The following is an 18,751-nucleotide window of genomic DNA, read 5'->3' on the forward strand; positions in this document are numbered from 1 at the left end:
ATTCAGCCCATTAAGTTTCCCACAAACAGCAAGTGAAATTAATCTGTTTTTTGGTGCCATTGATTGAGGGAGGAATTTGACCAGGAAGACGTACTGGCTAAATATCTTCTGATTATAAGCAATGAGAATACACAAAAGGCTCACGCTCCATAAATAAATAGTGAGGTTTAAACAAAACGGAAGGAGTTTAAAAATTAGGCATGAGATAAATCTGTGGAGGGGGATAATACAGAAAACTCCTAAGAGAAATACTAAAAGTACAGAAAGGAAGCAAAAGGGTGGTTATGAAGGCTGAGAGAATAAGAAGCTTAATATTCAACCTATAGGGAATCACCAGAGCTTTCTCATTCACTGGAATTTCAAGTCCACCTGCTAATGGCTAGTTATAGATACACCTGGAAACCAGGAACCTGCACACCTTTCTGTCTCAGGAGCTAGTGACCAAAAAGGGAGAATACAAACTTGTGTTTTAAGAGTTATCAAATGTGTACTTTTTCTAAAACGTTTGAAAGCATTAGAGGTAAATAATTTTGAAGTCAAATCAGGGAAAGAGTGAGGAAGGGAAATATCTAATTAATTATGCATCTGGATGATATGTGATCACAATTACATAAATAGAAAAAACAGAAGGTACATATTTAGATCTTTCTTTGTTCAAGATTTCCTCCCCCTTCTTTGTATGTGAAAGTGGGGAGAGGGGAGGTCTTGCTGGAAACAAATTAATCTCTCCAATGGTTCAGAAAGCATCTCCATAGAGTAGTTGAGCCATATAGATCAGTAAATTTCACGGTTTGATCTCTTTTCTTAATGGAGTTAGCCAAATTTAGCTGAGGCATCAATAAGGCACTATCAGTGCATCTGGATTAGCAGCACATTCAATCTTGGGGACCAGAGATGGAATTGCACACAACAGTAATTTTAAATAACGGTACTACATTTCACCCTTAGGTGAGAAGTAGGCATACCTAATGAACTAGGTGGCACAGTGGAACAGCAGCCTCACAGCTCTAGTGACCCGGGTTCAATTCTGGGTACTGCCTGTGCAGAGTTTGCAAGTTCTCCCTGTGACCGCATGGGTTTCCGCTGGGTGCTCCAGTTTCCTCCCACAGCCAAAGACTTGCAGGTTGATAGGTAAATTGGCCATTGTAAATTGCTCCTAGTGTAGGTAGGGGAATTGAGGGGATGTGGTAGGAATATGGGATTAATGTAGGATTAGTATAAATTGGTGATTGGCACAGACTCGGTGGGCCAAAGGGCCTGTTTCAGTGCTATATCTCTAAATAAATACTGAATTAAGAAGGTGACTTCCTCAGGAAGACAAACATTGGTCTTAGCAATACCATTGTCTTATTTCCCCCACCACTATTTATGTTTAAAGTTCGAAAAGCCATCTAAGAAATACAACATTTTTTCCTCAACTCTGCTTCAACTATATCCTTCATCTCTAACTTCAGAAAAATGTACTCTATCACAACATCTATCTTTGAGCTTTAGAGACAATTTCAATTTTGTTAAAACTATGATATGGCCCCACAAACCAGTAAGATAGAGTTGAAACTGTCCAAAATCATCCACATAGACACTAAAAATTTCTTCAGGAGATCTGCAGTTGGGCTGCCGCAGCTTTGTGAAGAATTGTTGGAAGCACCAGAGAGACACAAACAAGATTTCCACCAATCTTCCCTTACTGTGACCAATTAGGAGAACTCGCGATGCAATTCCTTTTAAATATCCTTACATTGAGCAGGAGAAGACTTTCATCCAATAACCTTGAGTGGATTTCAATCCAGAGAGTGAAAGAACAATATGCAAATCAACCTTACCCCCCCACTATCTATAATCACACAAGTATTACAGGACTCCCTCCAGAAGGTACATTTTGCCTTACCTTTCTCAGCAGCCTAACAGATGCAAGTAAAAATTGTTCGTAATGCCTTCTATTTACGAGGCATTAGCTGAGCCACAGCAGTCAGCCAGTGATTATACAAATATACAATTTATTGTCAGCACTGAAAGAACCAAGAAAGATTTAGTATGATGTTGCCCACCAGGCACTTCTTCATAATGATACCAAGTTCTCTTCAGTCACATTCAATTGCCCAAATGGTGATTAAACAGGTCAAATAAGTGAATAAAATGGATGAAATGCTGCTGGAGGAGACCCAAGCTCAATTTGTCAGTCAGTAGTGTTTTATAAAGAAATTATCAGCCAGTGTGTATGTCGTCAACTAGAATTCATTGAGTGAGCTTTCAGGTGCAACGTGTTCGAAGATAACTAATCAGTCTGATTTGAGTAGGAAAAGATTTGTTGCATGTTGGACACACGCGTATTGTTGGTGTGGAAGAGGTGCTTGGGGCTCTGGACTTGTGACGCTCACATTTCCTGTTGGCCAGTGGAGGTGGTGCCTTTGCTGATGAGACTGCACCATATAGAACAATCTTGTGTGAGATTCTCCCATGTTTCAGGGGCGATGTTGAAACTCTTCACTGAGACCTTCAGGGTGTCCTTGAAACACTTTCTCTGGCCTCCGTGTGAATGTTTCTCTTTAATTAGCTCGCTGCAGAAGAGCTTTTTTGGCAAGCGCTCATCAGTCATTCTGGCAACATGTCCTGCCCAGCTCATCTGACCTCTCTTCAGCACTGTGTGGATGCTCAGCACTGTGGTCAGGGAGAGAATCTCAGAATTGGGAACATTGTCTTGCTATCTGATCTTGAGTAGCATCCGCAAGCAGATCATGGGAAAGCGCTATAGGTTGTTAGCATGCCTGGAGTAAACTGCCCACATCTCACAAGCATACAAAAAAGATTGGGAATGACAACCATTCTGTATACCTTCATTTTTGTTGAAAGACTAATACCTCTTCACTCTCACACAGTTTTTCATAGCTTGCTAAAGGAAACACAGGCCTTAGCTATTCTGGCATTGACTTTGTCATCAATGTGAACTGCTCTGGAGAGGGTGCTGCCGAGGTAGGTAAATTTGTTGACTGCTTCAAGCCTTTAACCATTGTGTTATGGCCAGGTGAAGTGGGGGTGGGGGGGGTGGGGGGGGTGCGGTGGTCACAGGCTCCGCTCTTGTCCTTCCTCTTATTTGACAGCAACAGGATTTATTCATTTTTAAACAGTGGATGTGCTTAACACCTCAATGAGTATTTTACCTTTTACTTTTGTTGTGATCATGAAAGAACCAATCAGACAGGCTTTCTTGGGGGTCAACAAGAAAGGGGTGTGTTTACTATACTTAACAATCTAAACCTGATCTAAATAAAATAATACAAACTATACGCTACACATTCACGCATACAGTCACACGAGAATCTCACGCGCACAAGTAGATTAGAGTGAGAAGTAGATTTATGGTTGGATTAGAGGCTAGAATAAATAAAAAATTAATACACAGTCTGTGAGGTTGAATGATTCCGTGGTCTTCCCGCTGAAGTTGTATTCTTGAAGCTTCTGGTTGGTCGAAGTGCACTTTGTGGCTGGCCCACTTGGCTTGGGGTTTTCTTGCAGGCAGACTTGTAGGTGGCTCTCTTCCCCTGGTTTCTGTCCATAGCAATCTGTAGGCTTGGAGGCTCCATAGTCACAGATGGTTTAGACAGGCAGACAGACAGAGAGAGAGACAGACAGACAAAGAGAGAGACAGAGAGAGACAGAGGACTGGACTTTACCATAGGCGGACAGGACTTCGCCACCTACGCAAAAGTCGGTGGTGAACCTGCTTCCGCCTAGCCCGGGGATCTGACCCGCATTTTACAGGTCCTCGGGCCTAATTTGTCCAAGGCAGGACTTCCACCTGCCTGAGGGAGGAGGTCTCGCCTCAGTGAGCTGCCAGCCAATCAGCGGGCCGGCAGTTCTTAGTCCCAGCAGCACCACCGGGAGTGGTGGCTACTGCTGGGACTGCAGTCCAGCCAACACCATGGAGGCAGGACCTCAGGTAAGTTGGGCTTGCCTTGCCGGTGGGTGGGGGGAGGTGGTCGGTCCTGGCGGCGAGTCAAGGGTAGTCATTTGGGGGGGTTGGGAGGCGGGGGCGGCCCTCAATCGAGCACCCTGTGCCCGACTGCTATGGCACACCCGGCACACGGAAAGGCCGGCAGCTATTTCTGGGTGGCCTTTCACGCCCCTAGCACAGCCGCTTGCTATGGGTAAAATACCTGTGGAGGAGGGCGAATGCCCTTAGGTGGCCGTTAAGTGCCCACTTAAGGGCCTCGATTGGCCTGGAGCGGACGGACGAGCCGTTTCCCCACTGCCGACCACCATAAAGTTGGCGGGAGGTGGGATTGGGGCGAGAAGGCCTCCCGGAGCCTCCTGCTCAATTTTACACCACCCCCACATCACCACCCGACCCGCTGGGGTGGCGTAAAATTCAGCCCAGAGAGAGACAGAGAGGGACACAGCCCTTCTGCTTCTGCACAGTATCAGTCACTCGCTTGTCTGTCTTTGTCCGAGGGAAACTCCCAGCTTTCACAGAGATGGACAGACGGTCATATGACTGCCTCAGTGTATTCTCTAGAACTTTCTAATGAGATTCAAGGTTAGGAGTTTCCATCTCCTCAGGCCTCAGGATGCCAAATATTTACATTTGGAGGGGTTTGCTCTTTCAAAGTCAATGTGTCGGGATGGCCTTGAATGTCGTGCTAATGAAAGCAATCTTAGATAATTCAATCACTAGAGCAATCCATTGTTTTGGGCACAGGCTCATCAGACATGTGTCTCCTGTTGGAGGCCTTGGAATATGTAAGGTGATCAAATGCAATTTGTGGTAGCTATCTTGGCTGCCAACCTTTTTTAAAGTTAACTGTAGGATTTTTTTCCATTCAAAGTTTTATGTAACTTTCCAACCGATGAATTAAAATTCCTCATTTGACATATCGTGTTTTCTTGACAATTGACTGTAATAGTTGGCTTCACACACTGCTTTTGTGGGGCAGGTTGGTACATGACTTCAGATGTTTTGGTGGTGGTGGTGAGACCGAAGTTATCACATGCAGATGAGAAGCAGTCCATGCTATGTTGCATTTCTTGTTCTGAACAGGCATTTGGGGCAGTCATCAGTGAAAAGAAAGTCACAAACCACAGCTTCATACACTTTGGTTTTGGTTTGTGGTCGCCACAAGTCGATGGTTTTGCCATCTTTGTGATATCTCATGTTGATGCCACTTTTGCCAACACAGAATGTTTCAGAAAACATGACAGAGGTCATCATGCTGAACAGGGTAGGAGCCAACACACAGCCCTGCTTCACTCCATTTGTGACTGCTGGAGGAAATCCAAGCTCAATTTGTCACTCAGTAGCTTGATAAAGAAATCATCAGCCAGTAATGAACTGCTAAAGCTCTGTGACTCAGGGTGCAGAACACTTCTCTCTTTTTCATGGACTCAGATCAATGGTCTTCATGAAGATGGCACAGTCTCTCGTCAAGTCTACCTCTGACAGCAAAGAGATATGATCAGTCTGCCAGCCCCCAAAGATGGAAATTAGAACAGGAAATGAAGCTGCTGCCACTTCTTTAGCCAGATCTTTATTTTCAAGGCAGAAACACATGACCTATTGCAGATGCAATATTCTACAACATTCCAAAACCTCTGCATAGGGTGCTGAAGTTTCATACATTGCTGCTCATGCATGCAATGCCATCCTGTGAAACTTTGCAAAGCATCAGTTTAAAAACGGAGCGTTAAATCACTGTATTACCAAGCTTCAAAGCACAAAAATCATGAAATGTTAAAACATGTTCCTTTCAGATATTCCTATTGTTTTTGAAGATGCTTCTTCCAACAGCAACTTGTACCTTTAAAGTAATAAGTTGTCTCAAGGCCCACTGAAGAACACAGGCTAATAAAAGAATTAGGGGAAATTTACTGAAAAGATAGCTTTTAAAGGAAGCCTTCAAAGCTAGGGAGGAAAATATCATGGTAGGACCCAAGCAGTTGAATGTTCTGCCAACAAGTGAGAAATGCCAGAATTAGAAGACCATTGACACAAGTAGGGATTTGTAAAGAAGGACAAAGACTTTGAATTTGGTGCACTGATAAACAGGAAGCCAGTGGACTCCAGCAAGGGTCAGCGTGATGGAGACAGAGGAAGGTGGACTTTGTGTAGAGAGTAGCTCAAAAGATCAGTGATGAAGACTAACTGTACAAAATCTCTTTCAAAAATAATTTATTTTTGAAGTATTTCCCTCACAAAAACAAGAGAAAATAAATTGAAATTGACTTTTTTAAAATAAGCTTTTTATTGGACACATTTAACAAATAGCAAACAGGTGATCTGAACCTCAGTTTCAATGTCTAGGTGCAATTTTCCATGAGGTGGTTTTTGCAAAAGAAATTAAATTAAATGCTGACCCATCAATGGCTGCAGCGACTTTAGATCCAGGTACCTATGAGAGTCAAGACTGCATAGAGATCATGTAGATATCTTGCCTCAAAAGGCTCAACAACAGAAGGAAGAAAGTTAAATTAAATTATGCTTCCCTTTTGTTTTGTAGAAATCTGCCAAACATTAGAAAGAGTCCTCATCAATGCAATGCATTACACCTAACTTACACATTCAGATTGACAGACTAAAAGCAAACAGCATAGGCCCAGAAGTACTTCAAAAATCCTGAGATGGACCTTATCTCACATGTTAAAGCAAGGCAAGATCTCATGTCTCGACACAATATAGAAAATTGGCAGTGCTTTAACCATCACTTGAACAAAGCTCCCAGGAGCAAAGACGTCTTTCAGTGCTCTCAGCAACCAGGTATTTTTCAATAGACATCTATCCTCATTACTGCTCTTCTGCCTCACACTGCTATAATGTTAACTAAGAGTATAAAACTCTCTAGCTAGTAGGAGGAAGGAGGTATGATCCAAGTCAGGCCAGCCAGCAGACTACACTTTTCCTTTTTCCCTTGTGATAGAGGTTTATATCCCAGTATGATTTAAGATTTAATTATCTCATTCAATCGGCATAAGAAGCCAAGAACAGAACTTAAAGACTTCTGGTTGAAAGCCATGTTCTACCACTTAAGCTATCTTGCAAGACTGAAAGTGATACCAGGAGCAGTTCCTTGTTGGTTTCCAACACTCATACTTTTATATTGAAAACTAAAGTTATGCCAGTGTCATGTGGCATTTACACAGTGAGCAAACCAGACTACATTGATCACAAGGTTATACAGATAGCACTTCTACTCAAATCCAAGAATTGCATAAGCAAGAATGTCATACTGGCAGCCATAGAACATTTACAACAACTCAAGATTATAAAGCTACTTCTAAAGCAAAAAAACTATGGTGCTTTGTAAGAGAAATAACTAGGAAAAGAGACACAGAGCCACGAAAGGTATTTTTAGGAGGGATGACTGAAAGGTCAATAGGTTGTGTTTTGAGTAGACGACTCTTTCCATCTCTTTGCTGATGATTGGGAGCAGGATAATGGGGCAGTACTTGGTTTCTGGATGTGTCACACTTTGTGGACAGGACAGACCTGGGCAATTTTTGATATTGTCGCAGGATGGGGATTAAAACTAATGTAATTTTAATGATTCAACATCAAGTATTTATTATACAGTGTTAATATGAAAGTTTTACATTCATTTCCATTTCTCGTGAAAATAATCTGTAACAATTTAAATAAAGCTCTGCTCCTAAAAAGCATAATATTGTGTTAACTATTGTATCTACATCTTGTTATGCTGTATGGCACTGAATTTGACTACCTACCTAAGTTCCACTCCTCAACTGACCCAGTGAAAGAAATCCTAACTAAGTCAGATGCCTAGAGGAGACAGATAAGCACAAGAAATTGAATTATTTTAGAAGCTATATACATAAAAATGTTTTCAAGTAAGCCATGCGCTTTCCTTTCCCTATTTTCTCAATGGTTCACAAAACATAAAGAAGCAAAGACAATTATGCAGTTTAGAATGATTGGTCACAACTTGTAGATGCCAATTGTTTTATATTTTCCTCAATTGGTTGGTCTAGCTGAATACCTTCATAAAAACAACCCGAACCAGCTGTGCAATACTAATTAAATGAGAGTGATAGTCATGAATTCAATATGAAATAAGTTAACAGTAAACATATACTCAGCCATCAGAAAAATGAATCTTTCTACAGGTTTACTACAATTTTTCTTAAAAGTCAGAAAACATAACCACTAAAGCAAACCTAATGAACACTTCTCTGGCATAAATCAAACCTTTTTTAGGCCTCCTTCCTCCACAAACACACTGAAGAAATTCTCAGTTCCACTCCATATCAGATTACAAACTACAGAAATCACAGAGCAAGAGCAGAAAATGAGGTTAGAAGTAGGGCAGGTAACTGAGGTTTTATCCAAATTATGCATGACATAGTGCACAGTTCTACTTACTGTAATAGCAGTATACATTTGTAATCCAACATCTTTATCCTCTACTTGTAACGAATACTTTAAAAAGCAGTCACATTACACCTTGGTCCAAGCCAGGAATAGAAACCTTCCAAACTGCCTTCTAGAAATAAAATCAATATTTTTGCTTCCCATTTATGTTCTCTCCCAGCCCCATCACTCCAATCTTATAAATGTGCAGATGTAGATGCTCATGGGAAGTCCAAGTTTCAAGTAACAAAGTTTCACTGTAACATAATGTATCACCATTATTCTGTGATTGCTATCAATAGCACTTGCTGGCACTCAACGGAAGCTACACTTTCGACAAAAAGAAACTATATAACTTTTTTTATATATAAGTTACTTCATTTTATTTAATAGTCATTGGAAGTCCTGCCCCCCATCATCCTTACTACTTTGTCAACTTAACCCCATATGGATTCTGTAAGGCCATTTGGTATTAAGTTTATGAGTTTAATCAAGTGCTCTAAGCTGCCAAATAATTTGTCCCAATTCCATGCCATCTCAATTTAAAACCATGTTTCATGGAATACAATAGGCAAGTTATTTACAGCCTATCAATTGTTCCAAATGCTCAAAGAATAAATTGGTTTGTTTTTTTAAAAATCATTTAACAATTAATAATTACTGTGTTTTCTTTTCAAATACTTAGCAACCCTCATGCAATGAAACAAGCTTTAAAAAAACTGCCTCTAATAAAATTAACATTAAAAAATGGTCTAATTGAAATTAATTTAGATTTTGACACTGCAGTTACTTTAGATCATAGAGTACTTTAACATCAAGTCAATGAATATAAAAAGGATTTGTTTTTAAAAGCCACCCCTGCAACAGGCAAAAGTTCTTTGATGAAGTAATGGAGAGGGTTAATATGGGCTTTCAAAAGGCATTGACAAAAGTACCACATCATAAACCTGATAGCAAAATTGAAGCCATAGGATTAAAGGAACAGTGGCAGTGTGAATATGAATGGTTAGGGCACAGAAAGCAGAGAGTAGTGGCGTACAGTTGTTTTACAGGCTGGAAGGGACTATGCAGCGGTGTTCCCTAGGGGTCAGTATTAGGACTACTGCTCTTTTTGATATCTATTAATGATCTGGTCTTGGGTATACAGGGCATAATTTTAAAGTCTGCAGAAGGCACAAAACTCAAAAATGTAATAAACAATGAGGAGAATAGTTACAGACTTCAAGAGGAGATAGTCTGATGATATGGGCAGATACATGGCAGATGAAATTTAATACAGAAGTGAGAAGTGATACAGTTTAGTAGGATGAATGAGGACAGACAATATAAACTAAATGATACAATTTTAAAAGAGGTGAAGGAAGAGTAAGACCTGGGGGTGTATGTACACAAATCTTTGGAGATAGCAGGACAAGTATTAAAACAGTAACTACACTTCAAAAAGTACTTCATTGGCTTTAAAGTGCTTTGGGACATCTGGTGGTCGTGAAAAGCACTATATAAATGCAAGTCTTTCTTTTTTTTCTTTCAAATTGAGAAGGTGTTTAAAAGCATATGGGATCCTTAGCTTTATTAATTTATGAATAGAGTACAAAAAGCAGGAGGTTGTGCTAAACATTTATAAAACACTGGTCTCAGTTGGAGTAAAGTGTTCAGTTCTGGGCACCACACTTTAGGATGTCAAGGCCTTAAAGAAGGTCCAGAAGAGATTTTCTACAATGGTACCAGGGATGTTGGACTTCATTTATATGGAGAGACTGGAGAAGTTGGGATTGTTCTCCTTAAAGCAGAGAAGGTTAAAAGGAGATTTGACAGAGTAAATAAGGAGAAACGGTTTCCAGTGGCAAACAGGTCAATAACCCGAGGACACAGATTTAAAGGTGATTGGCAAAAGAACCAGAGGCAGCAGGAAGCATTTTTTAAAAAAGAAAACACAGCAAGTTGTTGTGAGCTGGAATGCACTGCCTGAAAGGGTGGTGGAAGCAGATTAAATACTAACTTTTAAAAGGGAATTAGATAAATACTTGAAGGGGGAAATTTGCAGGGCTATGGGGAAAGAGCTGGGTAGTAAGACTAGTTGGGTAGCTCTGCCAAAGATGGGCACAATAAGCTGAATGGCCTCCTTCTTTGCTGTTTCATTCTATTATTCTATGAAAACAAATTAAATATCTAAAAATGCATCCTCAGCTAGTAAGGGAAAGCAATACAAAACCACTCACTGAAACCGCTACGATTTATGAACCAATAATTCCTTCTCTCCACAGACCAATTCTTTTCATTGCATATACTCATTGCTGCATACAACTGAAAGACAGCCGGCTGAGGGCCCATTTTTCAATTCGCTACGCTCAACTTTTGTCAACTTCTAATTAGACTAGTTTTTATATCTGAATGCATGGTTACAGACAGCCATATGTGATGTGAGGCATCATATACTGAACAGTAATTCTGCCACTGTACAGTAACATCGTTGTGTCCCTTTACAGTCTGTTATGATTAAGGTAACCACTTCAATCGCTTCTGCATAGCACAGTGGTCTGTTCAGTCTAGAATGTTTGGTATAGTATAACTCTAATGCTTGGTGCTGCCTTTAATTTCTCATTGGTTTACATGGATCAGGGATATCAATATACAAACTTGACAGTGAAACACAATTACAGAAACATATGATGCCACGTTTCCCAATGTAATTTTATCAGTTCTGTATCCCTCAAGTAAATACTGCTAAGTAATAAAGGAAGAGGGATTTCAAAAACTATTTGCAGGGGTTTTTGAGCAGATGGGTGGTTACCTCATTAAAGGATTTGAGCTTTTGAAAAGTCTCATATCTCTATGCTACCTAGCTTAATGTAATGTTTAGCTTATTCACATAAATGTCACAATTATACAAAAATGTTTAATTCACTAAGCCATAAAGGTTTACCCTATGCAAATCAATGTTTTCTTATAGCTTACTTGTGTTATGCTCTGTTGTTGAAATGAGCAAGAGTACTTTAGTAAACTGACTCATCAAACATGAAACTTCATTACTTCTCACTTTAGCATAGTGTGTATTTCAACCTAATCAAAATGTGAGTAGACAATTCAAATGTTATGGCAACATTTGATTTACGTCACGTATTACGTAACTAAATTATAGCTGAGGAAAATTTACTTTAACAGAATAATGTTATTTTATTTCACCAAAGCACTAAATGTTTTCTAAAAGATGCATTTGAGAAATTATATGGAACACAGAAATATAGATCAGTCACTAACTGATATATATATAAAATTAGCAATAAAATTAATGTTATGTAATTGCCTCACTTTCACATAACATCAGTCTTCAATGGAACCAACATTTAAAAAGCATTTTGAAGTTTTAAAACATATTATATTTCATTTGAACATTCCTTTTAACACACCTAAGATACTTAAATATTGCCAGATGGGATCCATTAAATTAGTAAAATCCTTTGTGGCCACGTAATTCTTCATGGCCCTCAAAAAGCGGACAAAAGAATCAATGCCATTATTGGAGTTTGAGCATGGCTTTTTCTTTTAAATGCAAAAGGGTATAAAATCATATTAAAACTGATGATGTGAAACTAAACACATACACAGTACAATTTAGGTATTACTTTCTTCAAATTCAAAACTTAAAAGTACATTATTTAAAATGAAGTGATTTGTTGAGAAGCTTGCAATTTGATTAACCATCTTTAAATGATAAAAAACAAGCTTACCTGGTCTCAGTTTTAAAATTTAAATTTAGGTTAGCTAACGTTATGCAACTTCAAAATAAGCTGTTCATTTTTAACATTCCTGAACACTCAAGCTCAAATTTCAATTCTAATTTCAACTGGCGAAGGCCTCCTCCAGTGAATAGCATGGTTTAATCAAAAGCAGCCATCACCTCCTCCATTCCATCCTTTGCCTCACACCACTGCCAATTCACCAACCTATCTCATTACAAATACATTAAATACAGTCAACAGTAATAGATTAATAAGCACTGGTAACAATTGCCACCTCAGGAGCCTGATGGCTCCATGTGCTGGATTGTGTACCGTGTGAATAAAAATCCCAAGATGTTCATAGCAAAGGTAAAAACAAATCAAATACCACAGAAGCCAACCTTTGCACATCATGTAACATATGCTCATTTGCATTCAGGTTAAACCTAAAACATACAAACCTATGCTAACTCTTTCTGAACTGGAAGTAATTAATGAATGAAAAAAAGATTCATACAATTTACATCATCAGTTTTGAAAAGTTAGAATTGTATTCTGCAATTATTTACAACATTGTTGGTATGGTATACAGTATTTGTAAGTATACAGGATATACAATTTCCCCTCCAATTCACATACCATCCTGACATAGAAATATATTGTTTTTCCTTCATCATCACTAGGTCAAAATCCTGGAACTCCCTCCCTAGTAACACTGTGGGTGTATCTACACCGCACAGCCAGCAGCAACAGCTCACTACCACCTTCTCAAGGGAAATCAGGGATGGACAATAAATATTGACACTGCCAGCAACACCCACCTCCCATGATGGAATAGAAAAAAGTATTTCAATTAAACAGATAAGTGATGTGAACAGCTTATATTTGACTAACTAGGGTGGTTGCGGAATTTTAATTTACAGCTGTGCTGCACATTGCCACAATGTTCATACACAATTGGATCTTTTGGCCTGTATTATCATGCCTGAGAGTTTCGAAAGGCAGGTGGATTGGCAGCCATCTCGCTTACCACCTAGTCCGTGTCCGCAGGCCAAAATAAGAACGAGATTTGAAACAATTTTCCTGGTTGAGTCCCAGCAAGTAGATTATTTTTTCAGACTGAGCTATTTTCTACAATGTTTCAAACAATATTAGGACAATCCACTAACCACCACTTAAGTGGAATAGAAACATAGAAAATAGAAGCAGGAATAGGCCATTCAGCCCTTTGAGCCTGCTCCGCCATTCATTATGATCATGGCTGATCATCCAACTCAGTAACCTGTTGCTGCTTTCTTCCCATACCCTTTGATCCCTTTAGACCCAAGAGCTATATCTAACTCCTTCTTGAAAACATACAATGTTTTGGCCTCAGCTGCTTTCTGTGGTAGCTAATTCCACAGGCTCACCACTCTCTGGGTGAAGAAATTTCTCCTCATCTCAGTCCTGAAAGGTTTACCCCATATCCTTAGACTATGACCCCTGGTTCTGCAACATCAAGCTGTGGATAGGAGGAAGCCCAGAGTGTAGCCATGTGTCTGCCCATCAAGATCATCACAGGAAGGCCCAGAAAGCAGTGTTTTGGATTTTGTTCAATTCTGTGCTTGGTGATCTTATCGTCAGTAGGCTGAATTTCTTGGCACAACCAGAAAATATAACAAATTCTGTCACCGCATTGCAATTTCCACAACATTTTGCTGAGCATCATGAATCCATTTATGCAGGTTGGAGGAAGTGTGATACGTCTAAATATTCATTTAATTTTCTCTACTTTTCAATTCTACAGGTACAGTCTCACAAATGGATTCCTCCCCATTGTAGGTTAGACTCAAATCTCTCTTCCCTGCCATCTCTGCAATATTTCCAATGACTGGGCACATTGACACTCAGATTGCATATCCTTGAGAATCTAACTGGTCTTTGACTGAGATGCGAGAAAGGTTTCTAGGACTGTGTGTGCAGTAACTCTAAGCAAGTTAAACTTGACCGGATATGAGAAGTTTGAATTAAAGGGCATTTTGGTTGAGCTGAAATTTCAGCTCGGAGGGCATTTTATTAATTGGAGGTAACTTTCAACTTCACCACCTGGGCAGCAATCTACAGAGCAGATCACCTACCCATTGTGGAACCCGTCAGATGGGATGTAAATCCAGTAGATTCCACACGTGGGCAATCCACCCCACCAGATTACCATCCAAGGGCAAAGCTGAAAATTATCTCTAACGTCTTCATTATCAAGGGCTTCTGCCATATCAGAACTCTAAATCCTACTCTGGGCTGCTGATGGGATATTCTGGTTGCACCATTTCCTGGTGAATATACAGAAGTGAAAGGATTAAGTTTCAAGCAATTCTTTAAAAAAGTTCGTAAAAAGGCAAGTACATTTCTTCTTTGCTAGAAAGTGAAGCGAAAGCAAGAAAATGAGGCTGAAACATTTAATCTAAAAATGATTCCACATTCAATACTTAAAGTATTTTACTGAAATAGCATTTATCAATGAGAGCTTCGTTTCATAAAGGCAACTGCATCAATCAACCTAATGAAAAGATGGCAAACAAAACTTAATTCTTGGGAGTATTAAAGTTGACCTTGAAGCACAGCATTATTGAATCAAAAATGTAACTTCATGAACTATTATCTATCCTTTTCACTGTACAAAAGGAAGCATGAAACACTTTTATTACATCACCAGAGCTTTGCACTGGAAGAACAATGGCCAGGATTTTGCGGTCAGCGGTGAAGCAACAGTGCTAATTTCTGACTTCATAGCAAGCTGCCCATAACGATTTAGCAATCTCTGTTGCATGGGTTTGACTTTCCTCATAACAGTTAGAATCTGGTACTGTTAAGGGGAAACCTGGCTTACAGCTACCAGGAAACGAAGCTCAATAATTTCTATCTTTGATGTCTGCGGCACATTATGGGTATATCCTGGCAGGACAAAATCACAAATGCAGCAGTCCCCTCAAAGGCAATGCTCCCAAGTGTGTTGGCAATAATCAAACAGAGGTGGCTTCGGTGGATTGGACATGTCCGCAGGATGGAAGACGGTCGCATACCCAAGCACCTTCTGTGGTGAGGTAGCCGGGACCAGACAACCAGTGGGCGCCCAAAGCTCCGCTTCAAGGATGCTTGCAAGCATGACATGAAGGCCCTAAATGTCGACTATAGCACTTGGGAGTCACTAGCTGGTGAAAGAGGGAAATAGCGACACATCCTGTGGACTGGTGTGCACTACCATGATGACTAGTTGCTATAGCAGCTTGGCAACAGGCGCCAGCGTCAAAAACAACAACTCACAGCATCATTTGCAGCTTCACATGCAGCACTTGTGGCAGAGCCGGCCTCTCGAGGATTGGCCTTCATAGCCATCAATAAAGGTGCATCAAGAGAAGACACCCCACCAAAATGGATTGTTTGCTGCGTGTCCTTCATCTTTTGTAGATGGAAGGATGCCAACTCCAACGGAAGGGATCTCCAAGCTTGCAGCAGCAGTGATATCAGCAACTAGGGTAAGCAGTCAATTGCAAAGAAGTACTCTCAGACACCAAATCAGGAAATTAAAAGCACTGAATCCCTTTACTTTTAATTTTTAATTTCAGATAGCAAAATAAATTATTTATGATTGGAATAAGATAAAAGCTAAAATTAAGATAAACTTTAAAGAAATGTAAAAATGTGGAAATTTTACTTTGGAGAAATTTGACATTCTACAAATACAAAATCAGCTTTTCAGGGCCAGCGAGGGTGTTTAATATTAATTTTGTACACCATTACAAACCACATTACACCTCATTCAACATGATTGACTGTTTCAAGGGTTTCTACAGCGAGACTAATGGCATAAGCTTGGAAGTTCGTGTCAGTTCATAAATTTTCCATTGATTGCAGTCAAGGGGGTGGTAAAAACAACTCAACAGCACACCCTCTGGAGAAGCATCGAATCACTGACAGCAACCGCTGGCTTTTCCACGTTATTCTGCACATGTGCAGACTCCCGAAGTTGCTGTCAGTTTCAGTGAAGTCCGACGCTGACAGTTTTGATGTCATTACCACGGCCAAATCTGGGCCATGAAAAATAATATATTAATACTTTTTCACGAATATACTTTGTAGGGCCCGCTAGAGAAGACATAATGAAATAGAGTTGCAGAATAGGTGTCTAATTTTATACGCAAATATTTATATGCAATTGCCAGTCTCGACCCCTTGCTAAGAGGCATTGCCTGTCAAATGGCATATTAGATTTATTTTTCCTTTTATGGAGTGCAGGAGAGACCTTGAGCAAAAAGGTTAGCACGTTTTAAAAGAGAACATAATTTTCATCATGAGAACAGGGAAGGACTTTGTTTCAACCTTCACTCACATAAGTACCTATAAATTAAAAGTAATCTTCTGCACAAATATTGTTGAATAATTGTTATTCTATGATGAACTTATCAATAAATAATTTATCGAAATGCTAATACTGTGGTAATATGGTACCAAAGGGATTAAAAAGGAAAATAAACATTAAAAGTTACCTGAAAACATTAATTTATTCCCGTAGATGCTGTCTGAACTATCCAGTGCGTTCAGCATTGTTACAGATTTTTTGCTTTTTATTTATTAAAAATAAATACATTTAAGTGAAAGCTAACACACATCTTGCACTTCTCAAAACTATATTTTCTCTTATACTTGTACGTGCTTCAGAATCACCACTGGTGGTCACATGAAATTCAGTATTTGATCTCGCACCATCTTCCTCCCCAACAGATCTACTGCTGACCCTTATCACGCATCATCTTCATATGTTCAAAAGAGGGTTATAAAGGCCAATCGAAAATAAACTCCATCTAAATTGTACTAACTTCAGAGCTTTTGGTTCCCCACCCCCCATCAGTGGTACCAAATGGCAGAACCCAGAAAACTTGCCTTTGAACAACAGGAAACGTAAGCATCTGTCACCTCCCGTTGAGATGAAAAATGGATTAGAGGGACCGACAAAGAATTCGCCAGGAAGAGATCCCTCTCAATATGCAATTGATTAGCACATGCAGTTTAATCTGCAACATCATGACTCTCCCCTACAGTGAGTTGCTGGGCAGAAACAGTGTAGCGTAATTGAACAGTTATCGCGATCAGACAAGAGTAAATATGCACAGGCATCCAAGTAAATTACTTCGCTTTCATCCTAAGTTTTCCAATACATACAAAAATATTGCATCAAAAAAGATTTCTTCAATTCAGGAAATTTGTTGCTGGCCAGCAATGGTTTATTTGCTCCCCGGAACTGAGACCCCCCAAACATCATAGCACACATACACAACGCTGCTCGCAAACATTACGGAACAGTGGACTTTATCTCCCCTTTCTAGAATTCAGGTTGTAATGCCATTAATTCCAATTTAACATCTGCATAGCTAAATAAAATGCAGGAAATCCCTCCACCAAAATTAGCCTTAAATGAATGCAATCACCTCATCCCTTGGGTACTAAAAACCTTCCCAACCACAATCAAAAAAGAATACATCAGAAGCCTGTTCTTGCAGTACAAAACGGAAATCTGGTGAAAATGTAAATCACAAACAGAGGGTCAAATGTTAATCACCGAGTTTAGCAACCTCTAAAAACAACTGCATTGCTTGTTAACGTGAAGCGTGATGCTTCCTGATTCCAAACATGCATTCGGCAAAGCAGACAGGAAATGAGAAGCGTTTATTTGAGTTTACCTTTTCCAGCATTGTTTACTGTGAACACATAAAGGAAGAGAAAGCACAGAAAAATCACGTGTCTTTCTCGCTGCAAACATTTTACGAAGTTAGCCTGAAGTTTAATGAGTGCTCCATAAACTCTGGAGCTTCGTTACAAAATTATTGCAGAGAACTTCAAATACTACCAGGGGCACGATGGGCCGAATGGCTTTCTGTGATTCATTGTTCTGCTCGGTGAGTTGTAAGATACAAGCAGAAGTTTCAAGTTAGACAATTTATTCTTTCCACCACTCAAATTAAATTCTGTTGTTCGACTTTTCTCTTTTATAATCCTTACCTGTTGAAATCTCTCCGAAAAGCGGGCAGCACAAAAACAAAAGTAGCACGAAGTTGTTTCCAAAAAGTGTCGACCTGATCCTGATTTTGTACATCACTCCTTAGTTAAATGCAGACCACACGAAGAAAAAAAAACGACTTGGTCGTGTTCATCCAAAGAGACCGAACGGTCCCCCCAAGGGAGGCACACAGAACCACGAGAAAGAGCAACACAATAAGAACCACTATACAAAGCCGCTCGTTTGTCCGTCAGAATTCTCTGAGATCAAAGAGTAAAATTCTAAGGTGCCACTGAGTTTATCGAATTCTGTTGGCGTCTTCTCAGGAAGGCTTTTGCAACATCTCCTGCAGTAATGAAAGCCTAAGGTTTATGGTCCTGCAGATTGTCTTCTTACACTCAAACTTTGTCTGTGTACGTGTGCGCGCGGAGCGACACCAGCTCCGCGCCCGGTGCGCGCGACAACCCCAGAGCGCGCGCCTTCCTTTCGCCTGCCGCTGGAAGCCGGCGTCAGCATCAGGTTTCAGCAAAAGTTAACAGCGCATCCTGCTGGGGAAAAACATCGCACCAAAGAACTTTGAAAGGATGCTCGAAATAACTGAAATACTTTAATATACATCAACAAAAAAAAGGAAATGCAAACCAA

The 18,751-nt window shown here is 39.9% G+C and overlaps 1 protein-coding gene across 2 annotated transcripts in view; it reads right to left on the reverse strand.

Moving 5' to 3' along the window:
* Window positions 1-18,518, reverse strand: part of ror2 (receptor tyrosine kinase-like orphan receptor 2) — a 452,945-nt gene extending 434,427 nt beyond the window's left edge. For both annotated transcript variants that reach the window (XM_068030160.1, XM_068030157.1), the window contains exon 1: window positions 18,109-18,518. In XM_068030160.1, the coding sequence (XP_067886261.1) occupies window positions 18,109-18,202 (94 nt within the window). In that variant the 5' untranslated portion in view covers window positions 18,203-18,518. The remainder of the gene's footprint in view (window positions 1-18,108) is intronic.
* Between the last annotated feature and the right edge of the window lie 233 nt (window positions 18,519-18,751).

Source organism: Heterodontus francisci, chromosome 4 (assembly GCF_036365525.1).
Source record: "Heterodontus francisci isolate sHetFra1 chromosome 4, sHetFra1.hap1, whole genome shotgun sequence".
NCBI classification, from domain to species: Eukaryota; Metazoa; Chordata; class Chondrichthyes; order Heterodontiformes; family Heterodontidae; genus Heterodontus; species Heterodontus francisci.